This window comes from Lissotriton vulgaris, chromosome 9, assembly GCF_964263255.1.
Source record: "Lissotriton vulgaris chromosome 9, aLisVul1.2, whole genome shotgun sequence".
Classification (NCBI taxonomy): domain Eukaryota; kingdom Metazoa; phylum Chordata; class Amphibia; order Caudata; family Salamandridae; genus Lissotriton; species Lissotriton vulgaris.
Window position 1 is genome coordinate 701,717,104 of NC_141697.1, and position 15,633 is coordinate 701,732,736.

Consider the following 15,633-nt stretch of genomic DNA (forward strand, 5'->3'; position numbering starts at 1 on the left):
GACCAAAACTTGTGTCAAAAGCAAAAGAAACTTCACAGCATTAAGGAGCATACACCATAGTGCTTCATTGTTTGTGAAGTCACCAGTGAAAGTAGAGAACTGAATAAATTAAACGTCAACTTCCTTCAGCTAAGTCAACTACATGGACCAGGTGTTAACTGCATCCACGCCCAGTGGATAGGAAACATGCATGATAATTTGTTTGGTATGCTAAATAGCCACCGATTCTCAGTATTCTACAACCACGTTGGAATCACAGCACATAAGAACATTCTTATCGCTTTTGTCTAAATGTAAGAGGTATTTTTGCAGTAATGTGTGCCCGTGTGAGGCTTTGGTGCTAGTGAACAGTTAATGCAAACACACAATTTGAAAAGCATCAGTGCTATAAAAGTGAATTATTTGGTGTGTTTCCAGATTCCAAGCATTGCAGGCAATAAAATATGTTTTACTTCTAGATAAATGAGCAAGATGTTTTGAAGTGATGTGTTGTCATTTGAATCAGTCATACTAATAAACAATGAACGAGGCAGAGGATTGAGAAAAGAGGTAGGATTGTGAGATTTCAAGAGCTGTTGGGAGGAGATCTAGAGGATAATAATGGAAAGGAGGGGGGAGGGTGGGAAATGGAGTGGGGTTGGATGGGGTAGTCATAATGAGTGGAATTAGTGGGAAGGATGGAGAGCAAACGTCTCTAGAGACAACAAAACGATGAAATAAAATCACATCATGTTCGGTGACGTCGTCAGTATGCTCTATTTTTTATATCATCGATTGTTGGCAAGTAGGCAGATTGAGCCTGGATAGTTCTTCTAGAAAGCCTCATCCTGAAAAGTGCCATGAATTAGATTCTGGCTTCTCCCCTGTACCAACTGAGAGATTTTGAGGCAGGTTAAAAGAGATGATATTAATTAGATTTAAGCCCCATGCCAGCCGAGCTTTTTGGGTAACCCCACTAGAGTGTACATGAGGAGTGAAGATAACACTCAGATTTCTGACATTTTGTCTTGCGGCAGAAACCAATGGAGTGAGCCAGTGGAATAAAATGCACCCCTCTTTGGGAACTCTTAGAAGATTAGTGGCAACAACTGCTATTTAAAAGACTGGAGGATCACACTGAAAACGGAGCTAGGATTGCATCAGCCATCATAAGAGCTTCCTCATACTGAAATGCTGTAAAGGTACATATGTCATCTCCAAGCTACAAATCCTAATTTTCTTCCTTATGGGTGTTCCTTCTATATTCTCAAGACTCTCTTCATGCCTTATGTTCCCATAGACACTTACCGTTCAATGAGCCCCTGGCCAACACGAAAGCCCATCCCCTCTAAAACAGCGAGGCACTTTGTCGGCTCCTGATGAATTAAAAGAAAAACAAAACATTAAGTACTGTAACAACTAAAATGAACATGATACAAAGCAGTAAGCAGCTAAATAGTGAAAGTTGGAGATTGTAAGACAAGGTCAGAGTCTCTGACATCAGAACAAAGCTGGGGGAGAGACAGCCACAAGTGAAGGCCATCTATCATGGGATTAACTCTACCTCAGCCTAGGTGCAGATTCAACGGCACTGCCCTTTGGGGAAATTACCGATTTCCCTCATAGGATTTTACACCACACAGTAAGGTCCTAGACAAGATAAAACTCAGTAGGTAAAATGCACAAGTGTGGCAGCCCTAACTCCTTAGGCCGTTCTAACACTTGAATTGACGCCATTCGTGCATTCCATGGCTTCATGCAGCCCAGGAAGTAAAGGTTTAAACACATAACTGTAGTGATCTGTTAACAGAGAAGGGCACAAAAAAGAAGGAATTGCTATAATTTTGTCAGGGTAGGTGGTGGGTTCCTTTTCAGTAAGAAAAAAAGGGTACTTATGCACTTTCCTTATTTGTCCACATCATGGTAAGAGTAACAATTAAATAAGACCGAAAAAATTAATAGAGAGCTCACTACAAAAAAACATGTTTTCTTTCACTTTAGTAGTCGTATGAAGCACTTTTCCATACACCCAATCACGTGTCAAAGCAGTGAAGAGAAGAAACAGGTAAAAATTCCACAACGTGCAATATGAACATGGTGCCAGCAAAAACAAAAACACTGATTATAATTTTGAATTTATCTACGTAAGAATTTAGGAACGTTAATTAAAATAGAAATCAAATTATATTACATAAATATATTTTTTTAAAAAGTAGGTGCTGCAATACTGCAGGTGTGTTTATATTCGGTCAGTAGTGTGCAACTGCTAGTTTATGAGGGTTCCAAGAATACGGTCAGTGAAGAGGGATTTTTAGACGGCGTGGGGTGCGAGAGTGCTGAAATCTAGAGTTGCAAGTTCAGGTTATAGATGCTCTCAGCACCACTGAAGTTTGGCGGGAGCAGCAAAACAAATGCATGGTGGCTTGAAGAGGCCGAGGAGGTCAGTTTAGTAGGGTAAATCCATGTTTTTTGGGCTGCTGCACGAAAAAAACTGAATTACCCAGACTCCAACCATAGGTTTAACACATGATAATCCTACAAACTAGCCCTGTGTGATCTGTGAATGGAATGATCCATGACATGAGCTTTTTTCAGACAGCTAAAACTGTCAACGCTGAGACTTAGAAAGGGAATTGGGATAAGAACGGAGTGCACACATTCAAAGATTACTTAGGCTGTAAAGCGCAAGAAGCGAAGAGGTGCTTTATCATAGCAGCTGGAGCAGGTCAAACATGTAAATCTGACCCTAGAATAAAGCGTCTCGGTCAAGAAAAAGGTAGGACTCATATTTACCAAGGAAGTCCAAAATAGTGGTGGCAGGGATACATGCGCAGAGTTGGAATTATATGTGATTAATGTAACACACATTTTTGGGGGCAGGGGAAGGACAATGTGATGATGGGAGAAGAAAGAAGGGAATGCACTCATATAATGCCCTGTAGCTTCAAGCAGCGAAGCTACAGGGCTTAAAGACCATAGGCTTAATTATGAGTTTGGCGATCCGACCTCCAGTGTGGCAGTCCCAAGAAGACTGCTTCGGCAGCTGTCTCTGTCCTGCCATATGACAATGTTCCTGATGGACCGGCAACAGGGTTCTGGCTGCAGTGTATATTTAGGGCTCGGGCCTACGTCACACTGCGTAGCAGTGTAGGCGGAGCCCAAGAGTCCTGTAGTTAGAGTCCCCGAAAAGCTACCTAACAAATTCCTGGCAGCTCATGATTTTTCGGCGTTTTTTATGCCAGCTGCATTCCGATTGGCCTTCTCGTGCGTGTGTTTTCGGAAGAGAGCACGCAATAGGCCATAGGCGGTAGAGTAGATCCGCCTATTGCATATTCCGTGCAGACACACGCAGGAGAAGGGCATCTTTATTCAATTATCGCGGCTGTCAGGGCCCGCAGTAATTGAAGACAGATGCTAGGCGCACATGCACCAGTCTCGAGTTTTTAGGGCACGAGGCTACGGGCGTGCACCACTGCTCGTTTATTTTTACACTATTGCCGTTTTCGCACCAAAGCGTCAGGCAGTAAAAGAGAGAAGATTCGATGGATAGCAGCCGTCTTGGTAATTTTCTCCACATGTGCGCTCTGTTTTCCTTTGCAGAGAGCAGTCAGTCCTGTGGCTGAGCGGTGCTGAAATGTGCTGGGAATGGGTGAGCTTGGAAGTAAACTAAGTGGCTTGCAAGGAGTCAGAACTGTCACGCTGCCGTGTTTGGAGAACGAATTAGACCAATTCCATTGGAGCAGCACAGCACCGGCCACCCCCAGCCCAGTTCCCTGTCCCCTCTCCGCTGACCCACACCCGCAGCTCCTGCTCTGCAATCCAGCCAAGAGATACTGCGACGTTGGGCATGCTTCTTGGAAATACCTCAAGGTGCATTCTGCACCTCTCCCAACTCTCCAGCGTCTCTTTCTCAGTACCAATAACTTTATTCTCTACTTTGTATTCCCTCCACTCTCTCTATCCCCACCTACTTCTCCCTCTTTGTGTGATGTGCGACTATTTTTTTATGTTCTCTTACTTTCTAAACACCTCTCTCATGTTGGGTTAGTTTCTCCCACCTCGATTGTCTCCTTTTCTCTTTTTGACCCTCTTTGCCTCTTCTCCCTCTCTCTTCAATTACTTCTCTCTCTTTAATTTCGCCAACTTCACCTTCTGTCTCTTTGTCCCATTAGGTACCACCTCTCTCTCTTTCACTTATTCGCCCCCTCTCCTTCACTGTCTGTCTTCCTCACTCACCCCACCTCTTTCAGTCTGTTTCTCTTCTGCTTTCCTGGCCACAACGCCCTCAGGGTGTGCAGGGGAGTATCAATTATTTGACTTAAGTATGGAGGGGTACGTGGGGAAGGAACACAACACAGGGTTTTCCTAGGTGGAAGCAGGTTGACAGGGGGGGGCATAGAGAGTGTGGTCCAAGCTTATGGGCCACTGGGGGAGGGGGGAGGGGTGGAGAACAAAGGAGGGTAAGAGGAAGTTTGGGGCTTTGGATCAACACTAGGGTAGATGGCTTGGGGATGGTTGCTGGGTCGTGAGAGATTTTGGGGAATGCAATGAAAATGCAGAAGGGAAAGGAAAGAGGTGGAAGCGTACGGCGCAGTTTTATTATTGCAATGTTCGCAAGTTGTGAGTTTAAGGGAGGGGGAATTTAGGAATTTAATGTATTAGTGAGGTTTGGTTAATTATGTTTACTGTAGTGTTATGAAGTCAGGTAGGCATAGGCTCCAATAACCAAGTAGGCAGGCTGTTTCAGTATCTAGCAGAAGGATCTTTCCAGTTAAGAGAATCGAAACTTGTTGCCACGATAAAACCGGAAGACACGTTGGAGCCCTAAAGTGACAGTAGATTTGGGGGGGGGGGATTGCAGGAGTGTGGGGGAGTCTGGGGAATAAAGTGAAAGGCTGGAATGGAAGATAAAAAGAAAGGAGGTAGTAGCATTTAGCGGGGTTTTGCAACTGAAATGTTCACATATTGGAATTAAGGGAGCGGGGAATGACAGGAATTTAATGTATAAGTGAGATTTGGTTGATAATGTTTGCTGTATTGTTATGAAGTCATACAAACATATCATAATCAAGTGCCTTCTGCTAACAAAGGTTGGTGACATATGGGGTATGGCACGTTGTATAACCACGTCACTGGTTCTTGTCAGCACGTCCAGTAATATCTGATAAATCTTCTGTAACATAAGTGACGTCCACATTCCATTACCAACGGGCAGACTTTTGATGATGCAAACGTCTGCCAATGACTTTGTAACTTGACCAGACGAGGTCGATGCAATACAAAACTTCACCCTAACCACATCCAGCATACACAGTACGTACGGTTTCAAGGCAACACCAACGGCGCATTCACACAGTAAACATGCTCCTTTTTAGCCAGTGTTGTATCACGAGAAATAAATAACATACATACGCTTCGTGTCTTACATCAACACGTGCATGTGCAGCACCTATATGTTATCCCCATCTAACCATCCGAATGAATCAAACTTGATGCCGATTGTCGAAAACATAAAATAGGATCTTACAAAAACACAGTAGTCTTAGCTAACAATGTAATGCAATTATGTTTTGGAGCGTACGCAACCCCTTCTTCACCTTGTCGAGCCACCTCTACAGCTTTCACAGCAACGGATCCCCTTTCGTCACGTGCAGCAACGACGAAAACTCAAGACAGCGGAAGGAAAGACTATGATGCAGTGTGCTTGAATTCTCTCACACCCGCTTGTCATTGGCTACTGGCATTCACTGGACCCCTGCCTCCAAAACTAACGTAAATGCAACTGGTAGAAATGAGACGCCTTCAATGTGCCCAGGCCTAGTCTCCTCCTCCGATTAGATGGCTTGGATTTCAGAAACTAGTAGGATAAACTGTACGGCCCGATGGGTTGGAAAGAGCAAGCCTCTTTAAATGGTGGAGAATTTGCCAGGCAGATATGAGGAGTAACTGAACAAGGTTCATACAAAACAAGCATTGGCGTGGGGGCGTGAAAGTAAAGCAGCGCTGCCGCGAAATAAAATAAAAACAAGTGGCGCACACGTCACGCCTGTGTGGGCACAATCATAGCTCCTCCCATGGCCTATTGGTGTCGATTACGCGCTTGGTGCGCATAATAGACACCAACAGGCCATGGGAGGAGCTATGCGGGTGCTTTGGGCCAAATGCGTGCAGTCTTTTACAATAAGACGCATGCAAAGGCCAATGGGGTAACACTATACAAACAAAAAGCACACCCACAAGCGTTTCACAGTCCAAAGTGACTGCTGAAACCCCATTTTTCCATTACAAAATGCCTCGTGCTGCGCGAAGCACTGCTACGCAGAGCACGCTAGGCGCGAGACCTAAAAAGCAAGCTTGTTAGCATGACTCAAAAGTGTTAAATTACCAAAATGCCCTTACAGATGGCCTCGGGAATTACCAGCCACATTCGTGAGTAAACTGGCCAAAATAAGGGACTCAGGCCTTGAAAAAAGGCACAGACATGGGAAACTGTTCAAAGTAATTGCCAGCGATCAGCTCGCCCAAGAGATATCGAACTGTCAACTACTGGTGTGACACATTACAGTATCTCTGGGCAGCATAATCCTGCATAAACCAATGGGAATCCACAATGGCTGCAAATCTCGCGATGGGACGTAGAAATGCCATTGCCCAGCGCCTTCCTTGCAATCCCTGCCACAAGCAACCGTGTAATTGGGGACAAGTGTGATGGACCTGTGGATGAGTAAAGGAGTACCCTGCCTTTTCCCACCAGATAGTTGTAACTCAGAGCAGTGAGGGGGGAATTCCCATAAGCCAAACGGGATGCACAGAAGACTGAGGACTGGGGACCTGAGGCACTCACACAGAGCGGAGGGGCCTGCAGCATGAAGAAGACCTCGCCGGGAAGCCCAAGCAAGTGCAGGCATGAAGCTGAGTCTGGAGCAAGCTACTGGATGATGGTCACAGATTACAGGTAAGACTACATAATAAGCAGCAAATGTTTCTGCAAACTGGAAACTAGTGGGCAAATATGATACAATCGCTATAAACAATACTGTAACAAAGCGTATAATTATGAAAGGTTAGAGATAGCAATGTGCTAATTATCGGAGTGAGAAGCAGCATTCAAAAGAGGAGGATCGTTCAGTGCATGGGCCATGTATATGTTGTGAAGGTTCTATTCTAGATTGCCTTTGGTGTTATGATATAGTATTCTTTCAAGTGCTTCATGGAGTGGCATTAAAGGATTATTGCATAATCGTAACCTCTGGTCTTGTACATAAATATTCAAGTACACATCTGTTTTTAATTGAGTTTTTGGACCAATGCAATGCTACTGGGTCTCGCCATCCCTGTCAAGGTGGATGCAGGATAAAGCCTGAGGTAGTAAAAGTCCACTGCAGTTTTTGAATGACTTAACTGAGCTTCATTGAGCAAGAGAAATCCTATGGTGTATTCGTATTTATTATGATGGGATTCCAGCCATGGCATAATTATAGCAACACCTTTATGGCAACCATGGTATGATACTTCCCAAATATAGCGGGTCCTAGTTTTATGAAGTCTAAACTGATAGAATGGCAGTCTTGAAATAATGGCGTTCATTCGCGCCACATTGTGTGCTTTCTAAACATACTTGCAGCCTTCACTGAAATAGTGGTGGAATTTCTGGCACAGGAGGATCCTTTCTGGCATATGACACACAGGCATGGTAGGCATAGTCTGAGCATATTTGGCAGCGGTAAAAATGATTATTTGAAAACAGATGCAGCAAGCACCTATTTAGGTCCAAAACATCCACTTACTGAAAATAAAAAGCTTTGGGGACACAATTAGAGTCGCATTATGATGTCGGTCGGAAAGCATTCCAACCGACTCCTTGTCAGAATGGTTTCCGACCGACTCAGGTTCGGGGAGTCCTACTGATGGATTACTTTAGTTCTGAACACCATTCGGTCTCACAACCATAGACTTCATTGAGAGCCTGTGTTCCGACCGACAACACAGGCTCCCATTGAAACAAGGGGTGGGTGGGGAAACCTTGCAACCTGTGGCGGGCGCCCCATGGTGCCTGCCACACTGCGCATGGTTGGAAAGAGGGGACCCATGGGTACCCCTACTGGCCCTAATCGGATGCCTCTGGGTGAAGGGGGGCCTGCTATGGGCCCCCAAAGTTGGTTTCAGACATCTGATTCGTGTAGGACTGACCGAGTCGGAATGGTTGTCGGAATCAGACATCGTAATCGGTCGGTGACGCGGCCCACAGAGCTCTACGATTGGGCTCCAAACCGATTCTGAATGATCGACCGACTACCTTGTATCATATTCGGTCGGTCGGAAATGTTTCCAAGTCGGTTGGAAACTTAGCATCCGACACGGGTTCAGTCAAACTGAATGCCATTTGGAGCCTTTCCGACGACATCGCAATTAGGCCCTTAGAGTTCTCTATTCAATTTACCAACTTCTGCTTGGAGCCAGGTTTATTTTCCAAAGTAAAAAACTTCTTATAATAGGAGGGTGAGGCCGATATTGGACTATACATTTTTTGCATTTGCAAAATCTATTTGATGTGTGTAGGACGTGGCCTTTTTGACTAAAGTTCCCTAAACTTGTTGCTTTCCCCCTAGACCATTTTCCTGACCTAGAGATGCAAATTTAGATGCTTGGGGTACTTTTCCACTGCTGATCAGTGTCAAAGTACAACTGTTCCCTATGTAAAATGTAATGGTGATTGGTTGGCAATGATTGGTATGTTTGCCTTGGATTGAGACGGAAAAGGCTTGGACCCATACTGTGGTCAAGAGGAACCTCTGCTAAAGAAGGAGCAACTGAAAAGACTGCTGTGGAAAGACGAATCCTTGCTTCGTGATCTGGGGCTGGTCTGCAGTTTGCGGTTCTAACTAAAGGAGAGGTTTATGGGACTGTGCCCGGAAGCACTGGGTCCCCTTGCTTGATGAAGACTGTTCTTTGTGCTGTGTCTTGTAACCCCAAGGGCCCGGGGTGAGCTGGCTCCCTGTTTGGAAATACAGGCTCATAAAAGATTCTGGAGAAGTCCCAAGCGACGCGGTATGCGCCTGCTTTTGCAGCTTGAGACCCACCGACGTTGTGCCTTGTGATCGTGGGCATGCATGAGTAAGCAGAGTCTTGGACACGCAGGGTGGGTGTCGTGGTGCAGGCCAAGGCGTTGGTGAGGAGCGCCTAGTCGTGGTGTGCACGCGGAGACGAAGTGAGACTCGGACAAGCAGAGTGTGTTTCGTGGTGCAGCCAGGGAACTAGTGAAGAGCGCCTGGGCATTGTGTGCACCAAAGGAAGAAGTGAGTCTCAGACATGCAGAGTGTGTGTCGTGGTGCAGCCAGGGCATTGGTGAAGATCCCCTGGACAACGTGTGCACCAGAGAAGAGGCGAGGCTCGTACGTGTAGTGACCGTGTCAAAGTGAAATCCGAGGTGCTGGTGAGGAGTGCCTGGGTAGGGTGTGCAACGAAATTGAAGCAAAGTCTCCACAGTGCTGAGGGCGGATCTCTGTGTTGACTGAGACCGCCGGAAAGTGGGCCAAGTCAATGGGCCCTCGGACTAAACCAGCAGCGGCCCGAATTGGCAGCCCCGGAGGAGCTGAGCCGTCGCTGGAGTCCACCGCACCCCGTAACTGAGTTCTAGATCAAGGCCCAAGTCGCTGATGTCGGAGAGAAGAGTGGGGTCGCCCCCCCAGGTAACGTGGATCACCACCTGGGATGGGGTGCAGGCCTAGAGGGACACTCTCTCGGCCTCTCACTTCTGTCAGCTGCTTCGGCTCGGATCTCAGCCCGTGCTGACCCAAGGAGGGGCAGTACTGGGGCCGGAGTGGGAAGCAGTACTTTTGTGTCTCCATTTGATCCATAACGTAAGCATTGTTAACGGAGCACCTAAAACTGTTGCATTACACTTTGTATTATTGCTGCTAACGAACTATCGAACTGCAGTATGACGCCTGACCTCATTTGTACCGGACGAACTGTGCCCTACGCACAGCGTTATTTTTCCCTTGCAGATTACCAGATTGTAACGTGGCGCATTTCATTATTTCTTCAGTGCACAGTATCAGATTATAACGTGGCGCAGTGTATTATTTCTTCATTGAACCGTACAGGATTGTACCGTGACGCATTGCTTTGTTTCTTCCTGGTAAAGGGCATGCCGGTGGTGATACGCATTGCATTATTCTTTCAATTGCAAAGTACATGACTGTGGCACTACGTATGGCATTGTTTCTCTGTTGCACAGTACAGGAGAATATTGTTACGCATTGCAGTATTTGTTTGCTTTTCCAACATGTGTGATTCTCGCAATACGACTTGCCTAACCGTTTGGGAAACAGTTAGAAGTGAGCTTAACTATTGGTTAGAAGCGGGGGTTGGGATTAGAACCTTCCAACCCACTGGAAAGAATACTACCCATTCTTATATGTTGATTTTGAATTGTGTGGTGTATCGTATAATTTCTTATATAACGATTATATACATTTTATCAAAACTTGTGTGGAGTCTATTTGTGGTGACATCATTGGGTTACTGTGAGCATGGTTGCACATACTGTACACTCGTGCCTTGGAGATAAGCCTGGCTGCTCGTGCCAAGCTACTAAGGCAGTGAGCCGGGCTATCTCAGATGGTGTCCTTACTTAGCCTAACGTTGAAGCGAGGGGTCAGGGTCTACCGCCTCCAGCATTTTGGTGGCGGAGGTAAACGATAAGGACACCCACTTCCAACAATGTTGATATTTGAATACAATGCATGCGGATATGGCTGATGGTTTCTTGGTGTTAGAGGGCACCTGCTTTTATGGCTATAATTTATGACTTGTTAGAAGACATTTTATCACATATATTTATAATATTACCGCAGCACTGTCGGTTGTCTTAACCTCCAATATCTACATTATTTATACTTATGGCTGAAGGTTTGCTTAATTATGAAGCAAAGTAAAGTCACATTTTGCTGTAAGGAAAAAAACATTTGGATGTTATCTTAGTAAAGGCAAACTATGCAAAACATTCAGTGGCATTATTATCTAGCTATTTTGACAATTTAACAAACATTAATACAAAAGGAACAAAGTCTAGTAAAACAGAAGATGCATAGGATTTATTAAAATGATGAAAACTCCACATATTCAACGGATCATGGTCCAAATATTATTTAGCGGCATGTAATATTTACATCTTGATTGTTGAAAACCTCATTTTAATAATGTTGTCCTTTTTACCTTGAAAAGTAAATAGCTCTTGAAAGACATATACAACGTTGCGCCCAACGGAAAACAAGCCTATGAGTACACACATTAATAAAGTCAAGCCTCTGCAACCCTAATATATGTTAATACTTGTTTTCAGTATCAAGTTTACCATAGGTTCACACAACAGGCCTCCGAAAATACTTTTCCATTAAGAAATAAAATGATTTATGTTCTTCTCTATGAGGAACTATAAGGCTCTGGTTTGTTAAAACAGAAACACACCCAACGGCTGACCAAGGTCAAGCGCTTCAATTCCACTTGTTCCATATATCACAAACGGGTGCAACTACTCCCGGCATCTGCCGTTGAAGAATGCCGATTTAGTAAGAAAGTCCACAAAAAAGGAAGGTGCACTCTGATAGAAATCAGTCAGGAAACACATGTTTAGTCAAAAAAATCTTATTTTAATTTAAAGTGGTTTGTTTAAAACCGGCACACAGCCACAATGCGTTTCGTTCTCTAGTGCTACGGGAACTTCATCAGGGGTTACTTGAAAAGTCAGATAATTGAATACAACCAAATTGACAGAAATAGTCCCCTTGAGGTGTATATCACCACCTTTTTGTAAATGTCCAATTTAAATCAGTCCAAGTAATGCTTGATCATTAAAGCGATCATCCAAAGTGGATCACAAAGGTTCAAACAGTGGTTCCCAGAAGAAACTGGTGTAGATCAAACTTGATATCAATTTCTTGATCATTACAATAAGCATCCAAAGTAGATCACAACAATTCAAACAGTGGCTCTCAAATGTAGAAAAAAACAGGTGTAGATAAACCGGATATCAATTTCTTTACAATGGTAGACGAGTAATGGTAGACGAGTAATGGACAGCATGATAACCGGCAACAGTGTGGAATTAACCAAATATTCTGTTTTGTGTATTTTACTAAATTTTGCACATAGATTTAGACAAAACAGACAAGTTTTCCTGCTCCAATTTACTTTAAAAACAAGAAACAGGAAATATGGTTTACTTTTATGTAATTTTTAATGCTGTCAATCAGGACTACGGGCTAATAGCTTTGTAAACTAACAGTTGTCTGTTTGAATGTAAAATAACCTTGATGTATGTCCAGCTGCTCCTCTTGTAGAACAAAAGAGTCAACAGACTAAGTATATTCAGTAGCGTTATTCCTACATGCCTACCTCATCCATCACCAAGGCCGGTTCCACTTTATCTTCCAACATTATTTTCTTCATCTTCTTCCTAGAATAAGGACCTGTCAATCAATAATGTACTCAACTATAACACACCACTCCCTCAATTACAAACAAAAACAAGCCTTTGCAATACAATAGGTCTTGCATTTACGCAAATTTGAGCTATTGGCATTGTAAATGTGTCAGGGACTGTCCGGGACTATGTCAGGAACACAGTCAGGAACTTGGGCAAGGACTGGTAACTGGGTAGAAAACACGAAGTGCACAGAAATAGTAGTACAGCACTGCCCAGAATCACACAGGGAGTCAGAGGAGAAAAAGGGATCCAAAGGGGAAGCCTGTACAAGTGAACAAGATGGGTAAGACTCAGAAAGGAAGTGCACTCACGAGGCAATTTAGCATTCAGAATAACTACACACAGAACGAATGTGCAAGACATATATATGAAACAACATTAACAATAAAGGGGAGTGTGGAGTAAAGCCCTCCAGAGCTCCACACGGTAAGACTGAAGCTCAGTACGTTTCTCACCCACAGTTACAGATACTGACTGCAAATACCCACAAATAGGATATCCATGAAAAGTCGGCGCCTGTAGAGCATATACCTGTGGTGTTATTATAAATGTAACTCAAAGACAATACTCACAGCGAACAAGAAACACCACCTAGGTAGTCAGCTGTGCCCACGGATCCTGGCGATCAAACAGGAACAGCAAGGGGGTAGAACTAAACAAAAGCTCAATAGACAAGAAGGTAGCAAGGAGGAGTGCTTCACAGGAAAGGAAGGAACTCGCGGGGCACACTTGGCAGAAAGCAGGTTACAAACATACAAGGCAACAGAAGCAAGACAGCAGAATAGAAAGACCGCAAACTAGGAACTGGAACCAAGGAAATGGGAAGAAATTGGAACAGGGATTGGAACAGGACATACAGAATGGGAGGCGTCAAGGGTAAACTAGAATTGCGCAGGTTAGGGAATCAAGAAAACAAAGTAGCATAGAAGGCTGTGTTGGGGCAGGAACAAGAATTGAGCTAAGGCTCAGGAGTCAAGGTAGCACTGAAGGCAGGGCTAGTTCAGGAACAGGAAACTAATAAAGCTTCAGGAGTCAAGGTAGCACTGCAGGCAGTGCTAGTTCAAGGAAGCATGAAATAGCTACAGCTCAGGAAACAAGGAGCCAAGAGAGCACTTCAAGCAACAGGAACAAGAAATAGCTGAAGCCCAGGAACTGGAACAAAGACTAACTACAGCTCAGGAAACAAGGTAGCACTGCAGGCAGTGCTAATTCAGGGACAAGGAATAGCTATAGCTCAGGAACTCAGGAAACAAGGAAACAAGGCAGCACTGCAGGCAGTGCTAATTCAGGTACAAGGAATAGCTACAGCTCAGGAAACCAGGAATAAGAATTAACTATAGCTCAGGAATCAAGGAATAGCAAAAGCCCGGGAACAAGGACTGGTCTCACCAGAAAACAGCTACAATGACCAACTCTGGGCTGAAGGGAGCTGGGGCTTAAAAGAGCTCACAGTAATCACATGCATCAGGTGTGAGCAGGCTTGCAGCTGTCAGCCACAGGTGGGCTGTATCCCTTTACCCATCCTTGGCCTGCAGGGGTGAAGACAAAGCAGTGAGCAGGGGATTATAGGTAATGGAGTTTGCAGCATGAGAAGACTGGCTTCCACAAACCCCGGCATGGATTGGGAATGGATGTCAATTCCCAAATGGTGTCCAAATACCCAGAAGTCAGGAAATACATGCAGGGGAGTGTCTGGCAGCGTATTAGAACACCGGTAAGCCCCATAATTTAACCCCCTGGTGGTGGGCACCAGAATGCAGGGAGTGAATCGTGACAAAACGATCCCTCTGCTCTTCATGGACTAAAACGAACTCCTAGCATCACAGACCCAAAGTTCAATGAGACCAGTGTAAATCCAACATGGATGACTCCAACTAGTGTAGAAGATTTACTCCTGGACCTAAAGAACTGCATAGATCAAATACATTTAAATAAAATTAAAATATATATGTATACTTGTTTCTGTACATTTTTATACGGATGATTGCATGGATGGATGAATGCCAGGATTATATGTTGTAGGGTAGATTGGTGGATTAGTGACTATGTGCCTTAATATCTCTGTTTGCCTAAAGATCTACTGGTCACTTGTTTATATGCTTGCATTGCCGACTTAAACGTTTATCCTTCTCAGTAGGAAAATACGCCAGAGATATGGGTAAAAATAGGATGTATTTTAGAGCCGGCGGAAATCAATTTTAGCTGTGTAATATTGAAGTTGCTTTGTTTATAATTAAAATAATGAAAACACTTGTAAAATTAAATGATAGGTCGATAGATATGGAGAGGGAGATCGAGAAATAGTTAGATAGATATCACATTTAGCGTACTGAGGCATCAGAATTAAACATAAAATTATGATGTACACGCAGACACGAGTAGTGCAAATCGTGAATCATGACAGACATTTTGTCTCACCTGGCCAAAGTCTCTCAGGTTGGGTTTGAATTCACCATGCGTGTGCCCGTGTCACCTCACGTTGGATGAAGATTGAGAGACGGTTGCTTATGTATGTATAATTTTTTCAGCCCACGTACCTGACGGCTACTTTCTCCTGGGCATCCCACTCCCTAGGATCTTGTAAAGTGGTGGGGAACCGTGTATAGTGTGCCCGATACCTTCGAGATGTTCTTAGGATTATCAGTAGAATTTCGGTGGCTTCCCCAGTGTGTACGAGTATAACTTTCGTCTGATCATCGTATCGGAGAACTGCAGCCCCCGTTTTTGTGATCTACCTTAATTTTGGACATTGTATTATATATTGCTCATCATCATCAAAATATAGCCATTGAAATGTGGTTCTAAAGGAATTATGTTGTTGAAAATATTCAAGTAATCCTCTATCTGGAAGAAACTGATTTACATAATTTGTCCCTCCTTGCGCCCCGACGAAGGAACTTTTGGATACATTGTCCTTTCCGAAACAGCGTATTGTTTTTGTTTGTACCTTTTTCTTTAGGTCTTTGGTCTTATGATTATATTGTCTTTTGTCTTGTGGTGTATGACGTTGTGAATTTGCTTGGGGGCTATATGTTGTGTCTATTGATTAACTTGAATTGTATATTTATATATATTTATGTCTTTTATGAAATTCTGCTTTCTGATGGATTGAAAATAATAAATTTACATGTTTTTCTTATAATTCCTTTTGTGTGGGACAATGA

The 15,633-nt window shown here is 43.9% G+C and overlaps 1 protein-coding gene across 1 annotated transcript in view; it reads right to left on the minus strand.

Moving 5' to 3' along the window:
• The window catches only part of LOC147692134 (trafficking protein particle complex subunit 6b-like), a 267,176-nt gene that overhangs the window by 234,205 nt on the left and 17,338 nt on the right, over positions 1–15,633 (minus strand). Inside the window, exons 2-3 of the mRNA XM_086938439.1 lie at positions 12,379–12,439; positions 1,288–1,355 (exon numbers count right to left, since the gene is read on the minus strand). Of these exons, the coding sequence (XP_086794565.1) occupies positions 1,288–1,355; positions 12,379–12,432 (122 nt within the window). The 5' untranslated portion in view covers positions 12,433–12,439. The remainder of the gene's footprint in view (positions 1–1,287; positions 1,356–12,378; positions 12,440–15,633) is intronic.